At 43.7% G+C, this 19,323-nt stretch overlaps 1 protein-coding gene across 9 annotated transcripts in view; it reads right to left on the minus strand.

Moving 5' to 3' along the window:
- sh3glb2 (SH3 domain containing GRB2 like, endophilin B2) overlaps positions 1-19,323 on the minus strand; it is a 65,397-nt gene that overhangs the window by 3,238 nt on the left and 42,836 nt on the right. For 3 of the 9 annotated variants that reach the window (XM_033049136.1, XM_033049130.1, XM_033049129.1), the window contains 4 exons: positions 9,037-9,060; positions 4,043-4,132; positions 1,443-1,543; positions 515-529 (listed from right to left, as the gene is read on the minus strand). In XM_033049136.1, coding sequence (XP_032905027.1) covers positions 515-529; positions 1,443-1,543; positions 4,043-4,132; positions 9,037-9,060 — 230 coding nt within the window. The remainder of the gene's footprint in view (positions 1-514; positions 530-1,442; positions 1,544-4,042; positions 4,133-9,036; positions 9,061-19,323) is intronic. The other 6 variants (XM_033049137.1, XM_033049135.1, XM_033049133.1 and 3 more) reach the window with 3 other exon arrangements.

Below are 19,323 nucleotides of genomic sequence, written 5' to 3' on the forward strand. Positions count from 1 at the left end.
ATCCTTGGGTTACGACACGAAAGCAGGCTTGGGCAAGTCAGCCATTGAACACAGTGTCGTGGGGATTAACTCTATAACAGCTGCTCAACATTGGCTGCAGGTGAACAGGACTCTTCACGTGACGAGTCTGAAGAAGAGTCTCGACCCGAAACGTCACCTATTCCTTTTCTCCAGAGATGCTGTCTGGCCCGCTGTGTTATTCCAGCTTTTTGTGTCTATCTTCAGTTTAAACCAAAATCTGCAGTTTCTTCCTGCACTGTTTACATGTATCAGTTTACACCCAAGGTCCTGATGTGTTTATTTTGATACAGTCAAGACTGCAAGTCATGGGTTTTACTGGATGGGAGAAATACTCCTCCATGCAAGGAAGGGAGATGAAATATGGAAGGAGGTTTGAGTTTCATGGAAGGTGGGCAGATACAGATTAAAGTGCTGAAATTATTTCTCTTTGTTATCGTAGACAGGAGTTTTCACTGGTTACGCATTATATCATAAATCCAAGATTTATACTTACATTTCACCATCGGAGCTGAAAGCATGAAATGAAAATCATAATGAGGTTATAAAAATATTTAAAGAACAGCCTTTCATGAAAGGTCACCACTGAGATGCTGCGGAAATACAATGTTAGCTCCAGATCCTCTGCTCAATCTGTCTCATCGGCTGAGGATGGTGCAATTAACAATTAGATGTTACTTCAGTACCTCCCGATTCAAGAGTGACTTACTAGAGCTAGACAATCAGATTCAGTGACAGATAATCAGTGACCAGCGGATGTTGGGGGAAAAGCAGCGTATGGAACATACACTGAAGAGTCATTCAAAAATGCAGGGAGATATTTATATAGAATGTATTCATTAATTGTTTGCAAACAAATTCAAAAACATGGCTCTCCAATCATATGTTAGATGGTTTTACATTTCTTCACATGCTTAATATTTAGTGTTGTTTTACCAGTGTAAGCAGTTTAACTTCATTTACTGGGCACTTGTCGCTGGCCTGGTGAAGCCCCACATCTGCTGCTATATTGGAGTATCTTGCTAGACGGTTTCAGACAGTAGGTCTATCAAGCTATTACGGGATGAAGTCATACACAGGCCTTAACGATAAGGTTCCTTCCTAAAGAACATTAATGAAGGGGTTTTACCCCAATTCCATGGTTCCTTTTACTGATACAAGTTTTGGATTTGAACACTTGGATTTATCAGTTAACTAACATAACTACTATCACTATGATTAGACATGCCCTCTAATGTAGCCTTGATGGATTCATTTAATCTCTGGACATGGGTGCCACTGCAGAGGTGAGATTTATTGTGTCGTTCCGGCAGATCTAATATTCCTTATAACAGCACCCAGAGTCTGTACATGTCGCATGGAATGTTTGAAATTAACTCGGATAATTGCTTCTGAATACTTAATTTGGTGCCGCAGCTGCTCACCTGCCCAGGAGTTTCTGCAGGTCGACTGTATACTGGTAACACTGGGCGTAATATGTGGCCTGAGCCTCCACAAACTCATGCAGACAGCGCAGGTGGTTGATCTGTAGAGAGAGAGAGAGAGAGGTTTCAACTTGTTTCTACAACCACAATCTGTTGCTTTGAATTATTCAATTGAATATGACTTCCTATTCAGACCATAAAGAAATGGCAACATAATCTCCCCCTGATGTAGCATTCAGGCAGGGTAGTCTCTGGATTAATTCGGAAGTAAGAGGGGGGACAGTCCTTTTGCAGGAAACAGTTATTTCAGTTAGAAGGGCGGCATGGTGCCGCAATGGTAGAGTTGCTGCCTTTCAGCACCAGGGACCCAGGTTCAATCCCAACTACAGGTGCTGTCTGTATGGAGATTGTACATTCTCCCCGAGATCTTTGGTTTCCTCCCACACACCAAAGACATACAAGTATGTAGGTTACATATGTCCCGCTGAGTTACTCCAGCTTTTTGTGTCAATCTAAGAACCAACTGGCTCTAATTGTATCCCATCAGCAGCACGAGGTCCTCAACAAACTGCTGAATGTGTTAATGTTACTGCTGTATCCTTTAAACCGTTGAGCTTCCTCCCCATTTAACATTGATCAGACCCTCTATCCTGGTCAATACTGAGCATCAGAGTACAGCCATGCCATGTAACTCCCACCTCATTACATGCAATAACACATCATACTAAGGAACTAAGACTATACCCTACACAACTGCTGCAATGTAGATTCAATAATAACTAGCAAAATAAAAAAAATTGGACATTTAAATACTTGGAAAGATAAAGGGTAAAAATCAGTTGCAGGGCGATAAGGTATGAGCAGGGGATTGAGTTTAATTAGACTGGGCGTCACAGTGCTGCAGCAGGTAATGCTGCTTCTTCATAGTTCCAGGGATCTGGGTTCAATCCTGATCTCCAGAGGCTGTCTGTGTACAACACAAACGTTCTCCTTGTGCCCATGAGGGGTTCCCTTGCCACACTGGATCCCTAGTGTAGACGATTGGATAGATAATCGGGGTGGGTAGAGGTTGGGGAGGTGCTGGGTAGTTGACGCAGATGCAGAAGGCAAAAAATTGGGTTAATGTAGATGGGTGCTTGACGGTCAATGCAGATGTGAAGGGCAGATGTGAAGGGCAGTGGAGGGCAGATGTGAAGGGCAGATGTGAAGGGCAGATGTGAAGGGCAGATGTGAAGGGCAGATGTGAAGGGCAGATGTGATGGGCAGTGGAGGGCAGATGTGGAGGGCAGATGTGAAGGGCAGATGTGAAGGGCAGATGTGGAGGGCAGATGTGAAGGGCAGATGTGAAGGGCAGATGTGAAGGGCAGATGTGAAGGGCAGTGGAGGGCAGATGTGGAGGGCAGATGTGAAGGGCAGATGTGATGGGCAGTGGAGGGCAGATGTGGAGGGCAGATGTGATGGGCAGTGGAGGGCAGATGTGGAGGGCAGATGTGGAGGGCAGATGTGATGGGCAGATGTGCCCATTTCTGTGCTATACAACTGGGGACTTGTCAAGAATTTTGGACTGGCTCGATAGCCTCTTGTGCTGATGCTCAATATTAGATTTAAAAGACGGCACAAGTAAAACATGTGAAAGGTTGGAAATTATTAAAGGACTTAACAGGGCAGATGGGGAGAAAATGAAACCAGGAGTTATAAATAATGGAGTCTCACTGATACATTTAGTAGGGAATTCAACTACAGTTTGTGCAGCTGGAATGAGGGACTCGCTGCCATAGGGAGCGGTTGGGTCAAGTGTTTAAAAGGTTTGATAAGCAGATGAGGGAAGGTACATCAGAAGAGCATGTTGATAGGTTGAGATGATGTGGGGCAAAGAGGTTAATGTAGGCTATGGACAACCATATAAAGCAGTTCAGTGAATGACCCATTTCCACATTTTAAAGTCTATATAAATCCAATGCTGCCAGAGACGGCGTTAGATTTCCTAAGATCATTAGTGATAGGAGCAGAATTAGGCCATTCGGCCCATCAAGTCTACTCCGCTATTCAATCATGGCTAATCTCTCCCTCCTAACCCCATTCTCCTGCCTTCTCCCCATAACCTGACATTTGTACTAATCAAGATTCTATCTATCTCTGCCTTAAAAATATCACTGACTTGGCCTCCACAGCCTTCTGTGGCAAAGAATTCCACAGATTCACCACCCTCTGACTAAAGAAATTCCTCCTCATCTTCCTAAAAGAACATCCTTTAATTCTGAGGCTATATGACCTCTAATCTTCGACTCTCCCACTAATGGAAACATCCTCTACACATCCACTATATCCAAGCCTTTCGCTGTTCTGTATGTTTCAATGAAGCCCTCCCCTCATTCTTCTGAACTCCAGCGAGTACAGGCCCAGTGCCGTCAAACGCTCATCATATGTTAATCTACTCATTCCTGGGATCATTCTTAAAAACCTCCGCTGGACCCTCTCCAGAGCCAGCACATCCTTTTTTGGTAGGAAGCACGGAACATTTTAAATATATGAAGCAAAGGGGCATGGAACATTATAAATTGCCACAAACAGAAATGTCCCTGTTGCATTCAGTGACGTACGTGAGTGCTGCTGATGCCCTCCAGCAGTAACCTGGTCACCTCAGCTTGCCGGTCAAACTCCGTCTGTGCCACTCGCAACTCTTGCTCTGCCTGCAAATGGAAAGGTGGGTGGGTGGGGGAAAGGCAAAACCTGAACAAAGTTACACATTAACACGGCAATCTGCAAACAACTCACACAGCCACCAATACAAACCAGTGTTGATTTACATTTTCCAAAGCAACCATTATGCATCTGTCCAGATTGCTTCCTTTGTGCAGTCATCTGCCTGTGTTTCGATGAGTGAACCATCAGCAACTCGGACGTCAAGATTTGGCGATTCTCACAACAGGTTTGAGTTTCTCAAAGACAATCGAGAAGGCTGTCTAGATTGGATACTCTTGTCAATGGACATTCTACTAGGCTGCTGCCTCAATTCATCCATAAATTGCATTAAAGGTGGTGCCTGGGTGTAAAATGGTTAAATGCATATACACTACTCAATTTCACTGCCAGATCTTTCCAGAAGAACCACGAACACACTAATATTGGAGCAGGGTAAAACTCAGAGCTGGGCCAACCATTCCGTAATGAGGTATAGACAGCTGTTGCACAACCTCTATTCTCCAGGCTCTGAACTCCTATCACTCATCTAATGGGCTTGTTAGTGTTTATGACTTTGAGTTGGCCAATTTGGTGCAACTGTAACTAAATTAATCGGTTCATTGCAGATACAAATAAAAGATCAATTCTCTTCGCCTATTTTACAAATGCTAACATATTTCAATGCGATCAGCTTGTATATTGCCTGTAAGCCCACGGATTTTGTAGTAGGTGGTTTATCAATCCAGACACACATGCATTGGATCATCTTGAAGCCATCCCTCGCAATGGTTTAAACACACAAAATGGGACAAAAAAATAAACAACATGGAAAAAAGTGAATTGCAAGCCACAAATTTCGAGTTGGAAATGAACAAGAGCACAGTGGTCATGGCAAAAAGGGTTCATGGTCTGGAGACCAAGGAGAGTAGCACCTTAAAGGGCCTGTCCCACTTTCACGACCTAATTCACGACCTTTTTTACTCGTGGACATTTTTCATCGCGCTAGAAAAACGCCCCGACCTACTTGATGCCACGAGTACCTACAGCTAGCATCACGACCTACCTACGACCTACCTATGACCTTGTGACGACCCTGGTGTGAGTATGAGTCAAGGGCAAACTCGGCAGAGGTCGTGAATTAGGTCGTGAAAGTGGGACAGGCCCTTTAACTGACCATCATCTTAGGGGCCAGCCAGAATGGAGAAGAGAGCTGGTTTCACCATCAGTGTGAAGCACTCTCTCCTGCATGTACATAGAATCTATTTCACACACTAGATTGGTAACCATCCTCTACTCACTATTTTACTGGGAAATACTAAAACAAGTGAGTAGAGTTTGGTGACATGGTGTGTGGTGAAGAGACAGGAAATGCTGGAATAACTCAGCGGGTCAGGCAGCATCTCTGGAGAAAAGGAATAGATGGGTTGAAACCCTTCTTCAGACATGAAAGATAGAAGGGGGGTGGGGGGAGAGGGGAGAGGGGAAGGGGGGTGGGGGGAGAGGGGAAGGGGGGTGGGGGGAGAGGGGAAGGGGGGTGGGGGGAGAGGGGAAGGGGGGTGGGGGGAGAGGGGAAGGGAATAGGAACTGGAGGCGAGAAAAGGCCGGAACAAATCAGGGCTGGCAACAGATGACCTTGTGGAGTTTGGTCGCTGAGTGAAAGTGCTGGCTGCGGTAAGTCCCACCCCCTCACACTGGATGAGACATATTGCCCGGTGTTCAAAGTGTGTTTATATGTGTGGTTTGCTAAACACAGTAGATACACAGAACGCACACCTTTCTTTGAACATATTGCTGATTTGAAAGTGGGATTGGATTTCTCACTCATTTCTGCAAGACTCAAGTATGCCCTGCATCAACTTAAAGAACAAAGCTGCGGTGTAAGGGACAAGATCCCAGGCAAACCTTGGAAGAAGAGCTCCCGGTAGTGACACTGGGGCCATCAGGAATGAGGGTCGGTTATGATTGGGGGGGGGAATGCCTGACAGCTTTAGGTGTGGTTAACTGATCAGGTGAATAGCTTTGTCTAGTCAGAAACCTCATTGGCATTAAACATGATGAATGTTCATAGACACAAAAGGCTGGAGTAACTCAGCAGGACAGGTGGGAAGAAGTGTAGAAAAAGTCTCTCTATCCGTCCCCCACCCATGTCGCACCAGCTTCTCGTTTTCATCGAACAAACAGCTAACAATGGCCTGCTTCCTTCATCATCGTAACTTTTTTGCATTCATTGCATTGTTCTTTAACTCTCTACATCATCGCCTATATCTCTCGCTACCCTTATCCTTAACCAGTCTGAAGAAGGGTCTCGACCAAAAACGTCACCCATTCCTTCTCACCAGAGATGCTGCCTGTCCCGCTGAGTTACTCCAACATTTTGTGTCTATCTTCAGTTTAAACCAGCATCTGCAGTTCGTTCCTACACGTGATAAATGGTCATACATCTCTAGAGTAGCCAATGTTTTGCTTCCAGCCCAGATGGCTGAACAGTTAATATATTATATTCACCGGCTAGTTGTTAAACAGAAACAAATATTCGTGACTAAATGGCCCTATGTAAAAATGCTTGTCTTAAAATGTACAACCAAAAGATTATAAAAAGAGGGAGAAATTGTATGAGTCATTCATTAACACTTTCCAACAGATTAACAATGATCTCCAGTAGTTCATACCTCTGTTTAAACTCCACCACATCTAATGTGTACTGGCACTAATGTTTCTCAATATTAAACAATGCAGTCAGCTGCAGTCTGGCTGACTGACCAAACCAAGTCTGGCTGAAGTGAGCTACAATTTATTACATGCAAGAGAATCATCAATGGGAAATTATTTTGACAGTTGAAGAGATAGATCTCATTCTCAGCACAAAGGGCCAAAACTGGTTGCAAGTATCATTATTCTTTCGGTCGGTGAAAGGAGCAAATAAAAACATGCCAATGTTAATATAAAACATTATATTACATTATATAGTGCATTATAAATATCATCGCAGATTCCCGCCGCCCCAGAAACCAGAAAAGATATTCAAGCGAGAACATCAATAAAATGTTAGAAAATGAAAGACCAGGGCCAAAAGCCAGCTATCCCATTAATGTGTTAAACGGGTCAGATTAAAATAGAATCCAACACAAGGTGGAGCAAGCTGTGGGCAGTCACTTTGCAAGAGTCAGTAAGGATAAACCGGATCAGCTTGATGCAATAAAGGTATCTGAATCATCAGTGTTAGACCCGCGTATTAACACACACCTTTTATTTCCTTGAGCAGTCTTAATTCCATGCATGGTTAATCAATTAAATTATTAAAAATATTTAAAATCTGAAAATACCCAGGAAAAGCCAGATTCCATCTGTTGATAAAGCTGCAACAAAAGTACACTAGAAAATGGAATTAATTCATGCCTTTGGTGTAAAGAATATAATTTGATTTCCTATGTAAAGGTTATGATGTTTTACGAAGCACAACATCAGTGGTTGCTTCAGTGTGTTCTATACATTGCAGCTTTAACATCATTGATCTCCTCCCACCCCAATAGACATGGAAAGACCAGAGCATTGGCCACATGGCAAATACAGAGCAACCTGCTCAACACTCTGGCAGCCGGAGAGGGTTGATCCATCCCCAAGTTCAAGTGCCATCTACTTGGTTTTTCAGTGAAAAATTACATACCGTTTGAATGCAAAATGTAATAAATGTGAAACAGTAGACATCTCACATTTGATTATTATACAGAATCAGTGTTGCCCCGCTTTTGTTAATATTGGGAGCAAGGTGTTTTACTGTGCAGTGCTCGATAAATTTCACATTAGAGAATCATGTTCCACTTAAAAAAATATATAAACGTCTTATTTTTGACATCTCAGTCCCCTGGCCTCTCCGCATTTCTTCACAGTACTGATTGATGAATTGAGAGCTCTCGAGCTGCTGTACCGTTTTAAGGTAATCTGCACAAATGGGTGCATGTCCTCAATCCCCATCATCAATGATCTGTACCTTGTTGTGGGGCGTTTATTACCGGGATCTTTTGGGGAAGGTCTGAGTGTGTTGTAGCATTGCACAGAATTCCCTCACCACTGCTGTTATTAAATCAGAACCCTGCCTCAATATCAATGGCCACACTGGAACAGTCATCACTCTTCTTCACATCACATAGGGCAGCGCGGTGGTGCAGCTGGCAGAGCTGCTGCCTCACAGCGCTCACATTCTATCCCCACCCTGTGTGCTCTCTGTGTGGAGTTTGCACTTTCTCCAGTGTGGTTTTCCTCCAGGTGCTCTGATTACCTCCCATATCCCACAGACATGCAGGTTTCCAGATTAATTGGGCTCTGTAAATTGCCCCTAGAGAGTGGGATACTGTAGAACTAGTGTGAACGGGTGATCAATGGTCAGTGTGGTCTCAGTGCGCTAAAGGGCCTATTACCACGATAGACACGCAAATCTGAAGTAACTCAACGGGACCGGCAGCAATGGATGAAGTTTCGGGTCGAGACCCTTCTTCAGACCATGCTTTTTATTACCATGCTGTATGTCTAAACTGAAACATAACCTTCCCTCTTATGACCAAAATCCTCTCTTCATCACCTGACATAGGCCATTAATACTGGGGTTAGGTATTATACTGGGGATTGGGATTAGGATTACCACAGGAGCCAATCTTATAGCGCTCACCAATGTTTGAACCAACGACAATCATCCCCAAGAATGGAAGTGGGAACAGATGGAGATCGAATCACAGATGCAGCAAGTTCACATTTTGGTCAGAGGTTTTTGAAACATTGCTGATCAATTCCGAGACACTTGCCTGTAAAACACCTTTTTAATAAATCTTTACAAATTCCCCAATATTAATCACCAAGTAACCAGCAGCCTAGTTTTCCCAGTGCCTATGATATTTCTCCCTGGGGTTTGGATACTCACTTTCGTCACCTCCTCACTCCAGAGCTGCAAATCCACACAGCAACAAGAAAGGAGATGAGTGTTTGACACGAGAAGGAGCTCATTGTTACTGATGTTCAATGTAAGCTATGGTCAGACTATGATGATAACACAACATAAACACAAACATGCAGAAGAACAGAAAACATATTTGTACTGTGGACAACAGCATCTTAACTCTTGATGGTTTAATATGGACCGCAGATCTTGGCTAAGAATTTGCATTGAATAACGAGGCAAAAAAACAGCGGACCCTGGTAAGGGACATCTCTAGAGCAGAGTTGTCATCATATGGGACTATACTTGCCAGCAATTGACAAATGAAGAAAATCCAGAGATCAACAAACCAAAAGCTGGGTTACATTTTAGGTAGAGGGTGGTTTTTCCAAAAGGACACAAGAGTGAGATAAAGGATTGAAGTATGAATGAAGTCAACAGTCTCTGCAATTGAATCAAGGATCAGCAAATCCAAAAGGTCTGAGTTTAAGGAGAGTAATGTATGGTTTTGTAAATGTGGGACAAAAAGTGGCAATTTATAGATTAGGATGAAATGATCAACAAATCGATGCTCAATTTAATTGGCAATTGGATAACGGCAAGCAAACCATATGCCTTCATCGCCACCCTATCGACCCGAGTAGCCACTTTCAGGGAACTATGAACTTAAACCACAAGATCCCTCTGTTCATTAGCATTCACTAGTGATCTACCATTTACAATATTTGTCCTACACATCTTCCAAAATGCATCACCTCGCACTTGTTATGAGTTTAAATGGAGAATAGGAATGGTGCCCCAGTCAACCCGATGCCAAATTATTGGGATTTCTGCACATTGGGTAATCAGAGTTTACTGCATTAATTAATTGGCAGTAAGACCAATGTCTGCTATACTATAGTAAGATTAAACGAGAACTTACCAGTTTGAAGTTTGATCTTGATTTTATGAGGAGTTACAATGAGCGATTACGTGAAGAAGGGCCGTCCGTCTGCGTGCGCGTCAATCTTCAAAGTAGCGGTGTTAAATCACAGATAACTAAGAAGACCTGAGAATAGTAAGATTGTGAGAAAAAAAACTAGAACTTCCATATGACCTTGATAGTATGAGGGTGGGAGCGGTGGGCACGTAATCGCTCATCGTAACTCCTCATAAAATCAAGATCAAACTTCAAACTGGTAAGTTCTCGTTTAATCTTACTATTTTACTTCGGAGTCACGTGAGTGACTACGTGAAGATTTCAAAGCTCTGTGATTTTACGCCGGCTACGAATCCAGGCGTCACTCACTGAATGGATTGACCATGGATGAGATTATTGTTAAAGCATTCAGACATAACATAGTTAGTAACGACACTGATGCTTTAAAATAAAGGAAAAATAAATGTTTTATTTGCTTCCCCTCCAAACTTGTGGGAAAGCTAGGTAACAGAACTTAAGATGGCACGAGCAAATACCCCTGGTCCGATTATGGGTTTATTATAAAACCGCTGGAACGTTCTTTCGTTCACCCATCCTGCAGCTGCTAGGATGTCATCAAGGGGCACGTCCATCGTTCTTGCTGCCGACGTAGATGCAGCCCTGGTGGAGTGAGATTTAAAGATATGAGTATTTATTCCCGCTACCACCATTACCTCCTTTAACCATCTGGAGATTGTTTGTGTCGACACCTTTCGGTGTGGTTTCTTGTGGCTGATGAGGACCGATTGTTCTGAGCCTCTGAGGTTTTCCGTGACTCTCAGGTAGTGGTGTAAATGTGTTACCACACACAATCGTTGGTCCTCTGGATATGCCAGGAACTGGATCTTCATCCCTGGCATTCCTGGCCTGCTCTGTTTGATCAGGTCCTGAACAATGAATGTTATATTATTCGTGTTGCTGGTCATGTAGTCCAGTCGTAGTTTTTGTAGTGTCTGGACTCTTTGGGCTGTTATTAGCGCCATCAGCATTACCACTTTCAATGTTAGTTTAGACAAAGATAAGGCCGTTGGCTGTCCCCACTGACGAAGTAAGGTCAGTACCATGCTCACATCCCATGTGTCCGTGTACCTAGGCCTTGGGGGTATCGAATTGTAAATTCCCTTCATTAATTTTATTACGAAGGGGTGCGTTCCTATCGGCCCGTGCCCTGCCTCCAGTGTCAAATAGGAGGATAGTGCACATCTGGCACTGTTGATTGCGCTATAACTTAATTTATAGTCATGGTACAGGGTTGATAGGAACTCCAAGACATCCGTTATCCGAACTGTGTTGTATGCTATATCGTTTGCATGGCAGAAAGCTTCCCACTTCTTAATATGAGTGGCGTACTGTTTTTTGGTACTGTCCCTCCATGCCTTTGTGATGACATCCACAGTTCGTTCGGATAATCCAATGTCTTGAAATGGCCTCCTCAGAATCTGCAAACCAACAAATCAATCCAGTCAGAAAGTGGATGGCTGCTCCCTGAAACTGGGTTTACTAGGAGATCTCTCCTCTTAGGTACAACCATTAATGGCTGGACTATGATCCCCAGTATTTTTGGGAACCAGGCTTGTGTAGGCCAATCTGGTACTACTAAAATGCCTGTGGCTTTGTCTTGCTTGATTTTAGTCAAGCATCGATTTATGAGGCAGAATGGTGGGAATGCATAAATATACATTCCTCCCCAGTTTAGGGAAAAGGCATCCACTGACTCTGCTCCTGGGTCTGGCTCCCAGGACACATATCTGGGTAATTGATGGTTTAATCTAGATGCAAACAGATCCAAATCTGGAGTGCCAAATCGTATAGTTATTTCATTGAATACCGTACGATTCAACATCCATTCTATGTTGTCATTAAACATTCGTGACCTTGCATCTGCCACCGTGTTATATCTTCCTGGTAGATATACTGCCGTGACCCAAATATCCCTCTCGATGCACCAGTGCCAAATGAGGTTAGATAATCTGTCACAGGATACAGATTTTACACCACCCATGTGATTGATATATGCTACCACAGTAGTGTTATCAATCTGAATTTGAACATGCACATGTTGCATGTTGTTACAGAGAGACTTGAGTCCATATTGTGCCCCCAACAATTCTAGGTAATTGATTCCATATAGTTGGAGTATAGTTGACTCTTGCTCATTCCATCTGCCTCCACAGCTCCTGGCTGTGTTTGTGGCTCCCCATCCTAACCCGCTTGCGTCGGTTTGGAGAAACACTGATGGGCTCTCAATTAAGATTTCCCTTGAGCTGAGTCTTATGTTTGCCATCCACCATTGTAGTTCAATATTGGCTTCAGCTGGTAACCGCATTGATTTGCCAAACTGACCTGCATGCAATTTCAATGCTCGTTCCTTTGCCCGCTGTAAATGCTGGTAATGCAAAGGTCCGTAGTGTACTGCAGGAAAGGCAGCTACCAATTTGCCAATAGCACTTGCTGTTTGTCTGATAGTTGGTTTGTGTTTTTCTATCAGATCATTGCAGGCTTTCCTCAAGTCTTTTTGTTTGCCTTTTGGCAAAGTCACCAACATGGTTACTGTGTTGATAGTAAATCCTAGATAATCAATTACCTTGGTAGGAGTTAATTTTGATTTTACTGGATGGATTAGAAACCCAAGTTTTTCAAACAGGGTTTTGGTTGCCTTGACTGTTGCTTCCGCCAATTCTTTGGTAACTCCAAAGATGAAAATGTCATCCAAATATGCCATGACTATGTGATTTTGAGATCTTATTAGCCCCAGAATTGGTTTAAGTAATTTGGTAAACAGTCTAGGGGCTGATGTCAACCCATTTGGCAGAGCCTTGTATTGCCATAATTGACCCATCCAGGTAAACTTCAAATATCTCCTATACTCTTTGTGAATAGACACCGAATAGTATGCATCTTTTAGGTCGATGCATGCCATATAGCCATTTTTGGAAACCAACTGAGTTGCTGTTCCAAAATTGTCCATTTTAAAGTGTTTGTATTGCACATATGTATTTAGTTCCGTAAGATCCAAAATAATACGGATCCCTCCATCTTTTTTCTCTTTTGGAAAAATATTGGATATAAATTGGTGAGGTTCTGTGTATGACCTCTCAATGACATTATTGTCAGATAGCGTTTTAATTTCTTTTTGTATATCCATTGTCTCTTTTTGGGAAAAGACATATGTGCGAATATTAGAATGTGTTGGTGGTGGTGATAAATTTAAATTGAACTCAATTTTGAATCCTTCTATACTGTGCAGTATGAATGGATCCTTAGTAACTCAACACCATTCTTTTAAGAAGTATTTCAACCTTCCCCCCACCTGTAAGTGAGGTTCAAAAGGGAACTGCAGATGCTGGAATATCGAAGGTACACAAAATTGCTGGGGAAACTCAGCGGGTGCAGCAGCATCTATGGAGCGAAGGAAATAGGCGACGTTTCGGGCCGAAACCCTTCTTCAGACTGATGGGGGGTGGGGAAAGAAAGAAGGAAAAGGGAGGAGGAGGAGGAGCCCGAGGGCGGGCGGATGGGAGGGTGGGAGGAGACAGCTAGGGGGTGAAGGAAGGGGAGGAGACAGCACAGGCTAGCCAAATTGGGGGAATTCAATGTTGATGCCATAAGGACGCAAGGACCCCAGACGGAATATGTTGTAAGTGAGGTTCGTTTGGTATGTTCCCCGAGGAACTGGTTTGACTTACCTCTGTTGTTACTGGCGTCGTGGTGCTGGCTTTCGTCCGCGAGGTTTGGGGAGCAGAGCTAGTGGTTGCTCTCTCCTCATCCTCGCTATCGGCCTGCTGGGGCCTGCCCCTAAAAAAGACCTTGTCTCAGGGGTGAATCTTCCTCCGGTGCCTGGCTCTCTAGGTGTAAAACGCCGAGAGCTGTAGGGGTGGAATCTCGTGGATGGGCCCCTGGGTGTGGGCTGACCTCTTGTTATGAGGCGCACGGTTTTTGCCTCATCATCCAGGTCCCGTACCTGTCTAGACAGGTCTTCCCCAAACAGGTAGTTTGCGGGCTGGGTGTCGCTAGCTTTGCAAATTGCTGCGAACTTCGAATTTATAGCCGGTTTTATAGCCTCTTTCCGTATGCAGTTTATTTCGAAACGGCCATTACATAGCAGTGCCATGGTATCCTGCTCCCGCTCAGTGAGGATGCCTCCTTCCACACCTCCTGCAAACAAAGTGATTCCTGACCCCAGCAGGTTTAACACTTTTTGGAACTTCAGTTCCTGGTTCCTGATTATGGGACCTATTTGTCCCCAAATTATGCGGTTCACCGCTTGAACCTTGAGGGAAGCACAGTTAGATGGTGGGGGGTACCTGTTTAGGGTTTCTTCCATGACAAGATCCTTGAGTTGATGAGACGCCAAGTAGTTGATGTTACTTGCTAGGTCTTCATCCAAGGGTGCTCCCAGTGCTGTGGAGATCGCAAATTTAGTTGATTGTAGGGGTACTTCCTCCAGTCCCCCCTGGGAGTGTTCCCCCCCTGTGCTTCCAAACTCTGAGTCCGGGTATTCCCCGTATGTACTTCCCCCTTCCATGGGAAAGACATATTGCTGCCCAGAGTATGAGGCTGCTGGCACGGTCTGTAAATGGGACTCGTGCTGATAATGCTCCTTTCTCCGGAGTTTATCATTGTGGAGCAGCTTCTCCACCAGCTGCTCCATGTGGGAGAGTCGTCCTCGGACGCTTCCCGATGAGGGAGGGTTTCCCTCTTCCCCGGACTCATCCGAGTCCACGGGTCTGGCAGACTTATGGGTGGCTTTACATCCCGCCGGGACCACCACGGTGCTGATCTCCTGCACCAAGTCTGCTACTGCCGGTTCTAACGCCGGCGGCAATGTCGGCGAGAATGAGCGTCGTCCGCTACCGGGAACGCTGCGGTCTTCGGCAGCCGGTTTCCCCGCGGACCTTCTCTTTGACATTTTTGGTGCTCTGAAAGAAAAATCACTTCTTATCCCGAACAGAAAGCGCAGGGTAAGTGGTTCAACTTTTCTTACCTGCCGCCTTTTTTAAATCCCAACGGCTGGGAGGTCGCAGTGCCGCTCCCGTCCGTTGTGCGCGTTGCTTTCAGACGTAATGACGAGCACGCAGATGGACGGCCCTTCTTCACGTAGTCACTCACGTGACTCCGAAGTAAAATTAATGTTTTAGTCTCACACTTAGTGTTACGTTTGTGCTGTTATTTCTCCAATCTATCAATGCTGGCCTATTAGCTTATTCCCTCAGGGAATATAATTAATTTCACGTGTAAGACAAAGTTTGCTTGTTGCGTGATTATGAACAGCAACTTAAAATTATTGCTCATGAGTCAATTCTATATGTCACTGTGAAAACACATTATCATGTCTACGATGCCGAGATATCTTACTTAATTCTTTCACAAGGCTGGGCGCTGGTTTTGTTAATTTCATTTGTGCAGCTTAGAAAACTGATGATCTGATTTGCTTGAAATCATATTTAAACCATAAATGTGAAAGATTCCAAGTAAATAGAGATGATAAGCAACACATCGCTTCATTCAATGGAATGAGTTTAAAACTAGTGTCCTAGCATTTAATTCAGTTCATGCTTTACGCAATCTGAAACATCTTGTAACAAGGCTCACAATTAATGCTCTGATACATCAGATTATAAACTCTAGATAGACACAAAAATGCTGGAGTAACTCAGCGGGACAGGCAGCATCTCTGGATAGAAGGAATGGGTGACGTTTCGGGTCGAAACCCTTCTTCAGACTGAAGGGTCTTGACCTGAAACGTCACCCATTCCTTCTATCCAGAACTACTGCTTGTCCCGCTGAGTTACTCCAACATTTTGTGTCTATCTAGAGTTTAAACCAGCTTCTGCAGTTCCTTCCTACAAGATTATTCTAGGCCAAGGGCAGGTTTAAACAATATAACAGACACTGGGTCTTCAATAAAGTTCATTTTTCTTGAAGGATTGCTCTTAACAATTTGTTTTTAATCTTCTCCGATTCCCACATTCCCTTGAAAATCCTGTCACATCTGATTCCTTGAACTTTGTGACTAAAATATGGATGTTCCTGACTCCGGTCCATTAGAAATATGCATGGTCGATGAAATTTACCAGAGGTTCACTGCCAATTTTCCGTCTCTCAGTGGAGTAAAGCAGTTGGCAGATACAAGGAACTGTGGATGTTGGTGATGGAGTAACTCAGCAGGTCAGGCAACAACTCTGGAGGATACGGATGGGTGACTCAAAATAGCTGGAAGGCTGGAGTGCACAACTACAGTCTGAGCTTGATCCCAGGTGGGTAATGATAAATTCTGATGGTCTAATATCCACCCTACCCAAACTAGGTCTAATATCATGTCAGTCAGGGTGCGGCCAACAACACGGGAAAAGAGAGGAAATGCTGGGGCAACGCAAACACATACAAAATTAACTGAATGTTGGATTTCCAGCCCAGAAGGCACTTCCTTTTGGTGAAGAATTCAGCACAATGTCTACATTTTACAAATTTGGCATGTGACACATTCCAACTCAAAAGGTGCTGTAAAAATCTCTCTGCATCCTCTCACAGTCCATTCATTTCAGGGTTAGGAACCCACGTTTGCCCACCCACCCCCACCCAGTAACATCCCTCAAACCACATCCAGATGGAACCACCTCCCAGACCTTCTGCCATTCACACAGAGATGGCCTCAGTTCCATGTTTCACCCCAAACCCTTCCCTCCACTGATTCTTTTGACTTGATCAAATATTCTGCCTTAAAGTGCGGAGCACATAGATCAGACCTTGATTTGAACTTGGTTAAAATCTCAGTAAATTCCGACCTAATGATCTTTAGGCACTGCCAATAGAAGTATTATTTTGGCTAACGGATAATGCAAGTCTGTGTAAAGCTGACCTCAATAGTCAAAAGCTCTGGAGGAAGAAAACTAAAATGATTTTCGATAGAATCAGATCAGAAGTTAGTCAAATCAGCAACATGGAAATAGCCCACACAGCTAGTGAGCGTTGAAGAAAATCTGATACAAACCAGCAGTGATGTAGGAATCTTCACTCATGCTTCACCATCAGGACAAAACTCCAGCCAGATAGAGAGCAAAACTCTCGGCTTTGTTCAAAAATCGCAATTTAAAAAAAAAATCGAACTTGGACATTTCTCAACATTTAGAGCATAATCAGTGGGCAGGTTTGAGCAGATCTGTGCAAAGTTCTAAAATATGTTTTCTTTTCTTTCAATGAAACACAAGTATTGGTTTAGTTAAATTTCAAGTTGAATTTGTCTTAAGAAAAACCGGGAGTAAAAATAAGTGACTACAAAGATTAAATATGAACTTATATTTTCCTGAGTTAACCCTGAACCAATTCCACAAATAAAACAATGCTATTAAACGGGACATGTACATAAATGTCGTCTGGAAGACTGTGTGATCTACCATGCCAAAAAGCAGCATAAATATTGTGTCTTTAACATAGGAAAAGATCGCAAGGTACTTCAGATTCAGGCAATGAAACAACATAAAACACTGCCCTTCACAGAGAAAGCGTCCTGGTTTCCAAGTCTTTGGATGTGCATGGTTTAGCACATGTGCAGATTTTCAGCATCTCCACACCTCACGTACCTTACAGCACTGCTGGGGGTTCTCAGGTGGCACAGAAACAACGATTAACCCTTCTAATGATTCTTATCAAAATTAATGCTTCAGATTAAAAATTCTCTTTTAGGTTTTACAATTCCTCCAAGGTCATGGTCCTCCCCTTTCATGTCACCTCTTCCAGCCCCTCGGCTCCTGGTCTTCAGGCAGTGCAGGACTCCTGTGGTCTAGGCTCCCATCATGGCGACTGTGTCTTGAGGCATCAATACATAAAGCCCTGGGATTTCCTTCCATTAGCTTCCTATCTTCCACCCCAACCTCCTACAAGAACCTTCCTTGGCTAAGCCTTTGCATTTGTGAGGCACATTGGCACTCTTTCCTGTGTTAAAGGCTGAATATAAATGGAAACTGACACAGTGATACCAGTGCAGGAGGTCTAGGGACCATAGTGCAGATTTATCAAGTTATTCTATTGAGCTAATTTGTTGATAAGTCTCTCCCTCTGTTGCGCAGGTGCACTGACTGCTTCCCCACCCATAGCACACACTGGACAAGACTCAAGACAAATTCAACTTTCCTCGATGATTATGGGGTTAGTAGCAGATTAATCTAGGTTAGTGGGGGGTGAATGCTGTAGGGGGCAATTAATGTCACTTATTACATACCATCTGAGTATTGAAAATAGAATTGAAAATTGTGACTCAGCAGAATGCAGCAGGATTCACATCGCAGAATAGGAGGTGGCAAATTAAGGCTTTAATGCCACAGAGGTGGGAAAGTGAAAGTTAGATTCACCATCAACCTGCACACCAAAATTGTGCTGCATTCCAGAGCTTCTAAAATTCTGCTACATTTGTGTGTAAAATTGTCACACAAGGTAGATAATTAGGATTTCAAACCGAGCAAAGACAGAAGTGGGTATGTAATAAATATGGTATTGGATTGGTGATGCTTTTTATCAGAACAGGCTCACTATTAACTATTGGGAACAGGGGAAATGCAGAGATCCCAATGACCATGTCAACAGGATCAGCTGACACATTGACATGTGGCTGACTGTTAACCTCACTGAACATGCCACGGCAAGCCACTCAGTTGGATTAAACCACCATGCTACAGGGAAGGCCTGTATAAAACAGTCAACCCTTCTCACTCTTGCCTGGATTTGGAGAGCTGCCTCAGAGACAACTAAACATCATTTTGACATGGTGGTATTCCGTCTTTCATGGATGATCGAGACAATTACATCTACATCATTGGGACCAGTGGCCACAGTTCGATTAGGTTTAAGATAGTTATGGTTAGGGACGGTGAGGGTCCACGTGTTAAAATGCTCAACTGGGGTAAGGCCAACTTTGAGGGTATGACAGATGGTCTCACTCATGTTGACTGGAACAGGTTATTTAAGGGTAAAGGGACATTGGCCAAGTGGGATGTTTTTTAAAACTGTGCTGACGAAAGCTCAGGATATGTACATCCCTGTTGGAGTGACGGGCAAAGCAGGCAAACGTAAGGAAGCTTGGCTGACGAGGGAAATTGAGGTGTTGGTCAAAAACAAGAAGGATGCATGGAACATATATAGGCTGTTAGGTAGATGCTGGTGGGTCTGAAATGCCCTGACCTAAGCTGGTGGTTGTCAAACCTCCAGGATAGGCCTGCAATCGCTATCAAATGTTCAGTTTCAGGAGGTTGCTCCTGGATTCATGACTCTGAGCAACTCACAACAGAAAAATCTTAAAAAGCTAGTAAAATGTTCGCCTT

Source organism: Amblyraja radiata, chromosome 32 (assembly GCF_010909765.2).
Source record: "Amblyraja radiata isolate CabotCenter1 chromosome 32, sAmbRad1.1.pri, whole genome shotgun sequence".
In the NCBI taxonomy this organism is placed as follows: Eukaryota; Metazoa; Chordata; class Chondrichthyes; order Rajiformes; family Rajidae; genus Amblyraja; species Amblyraja radiata.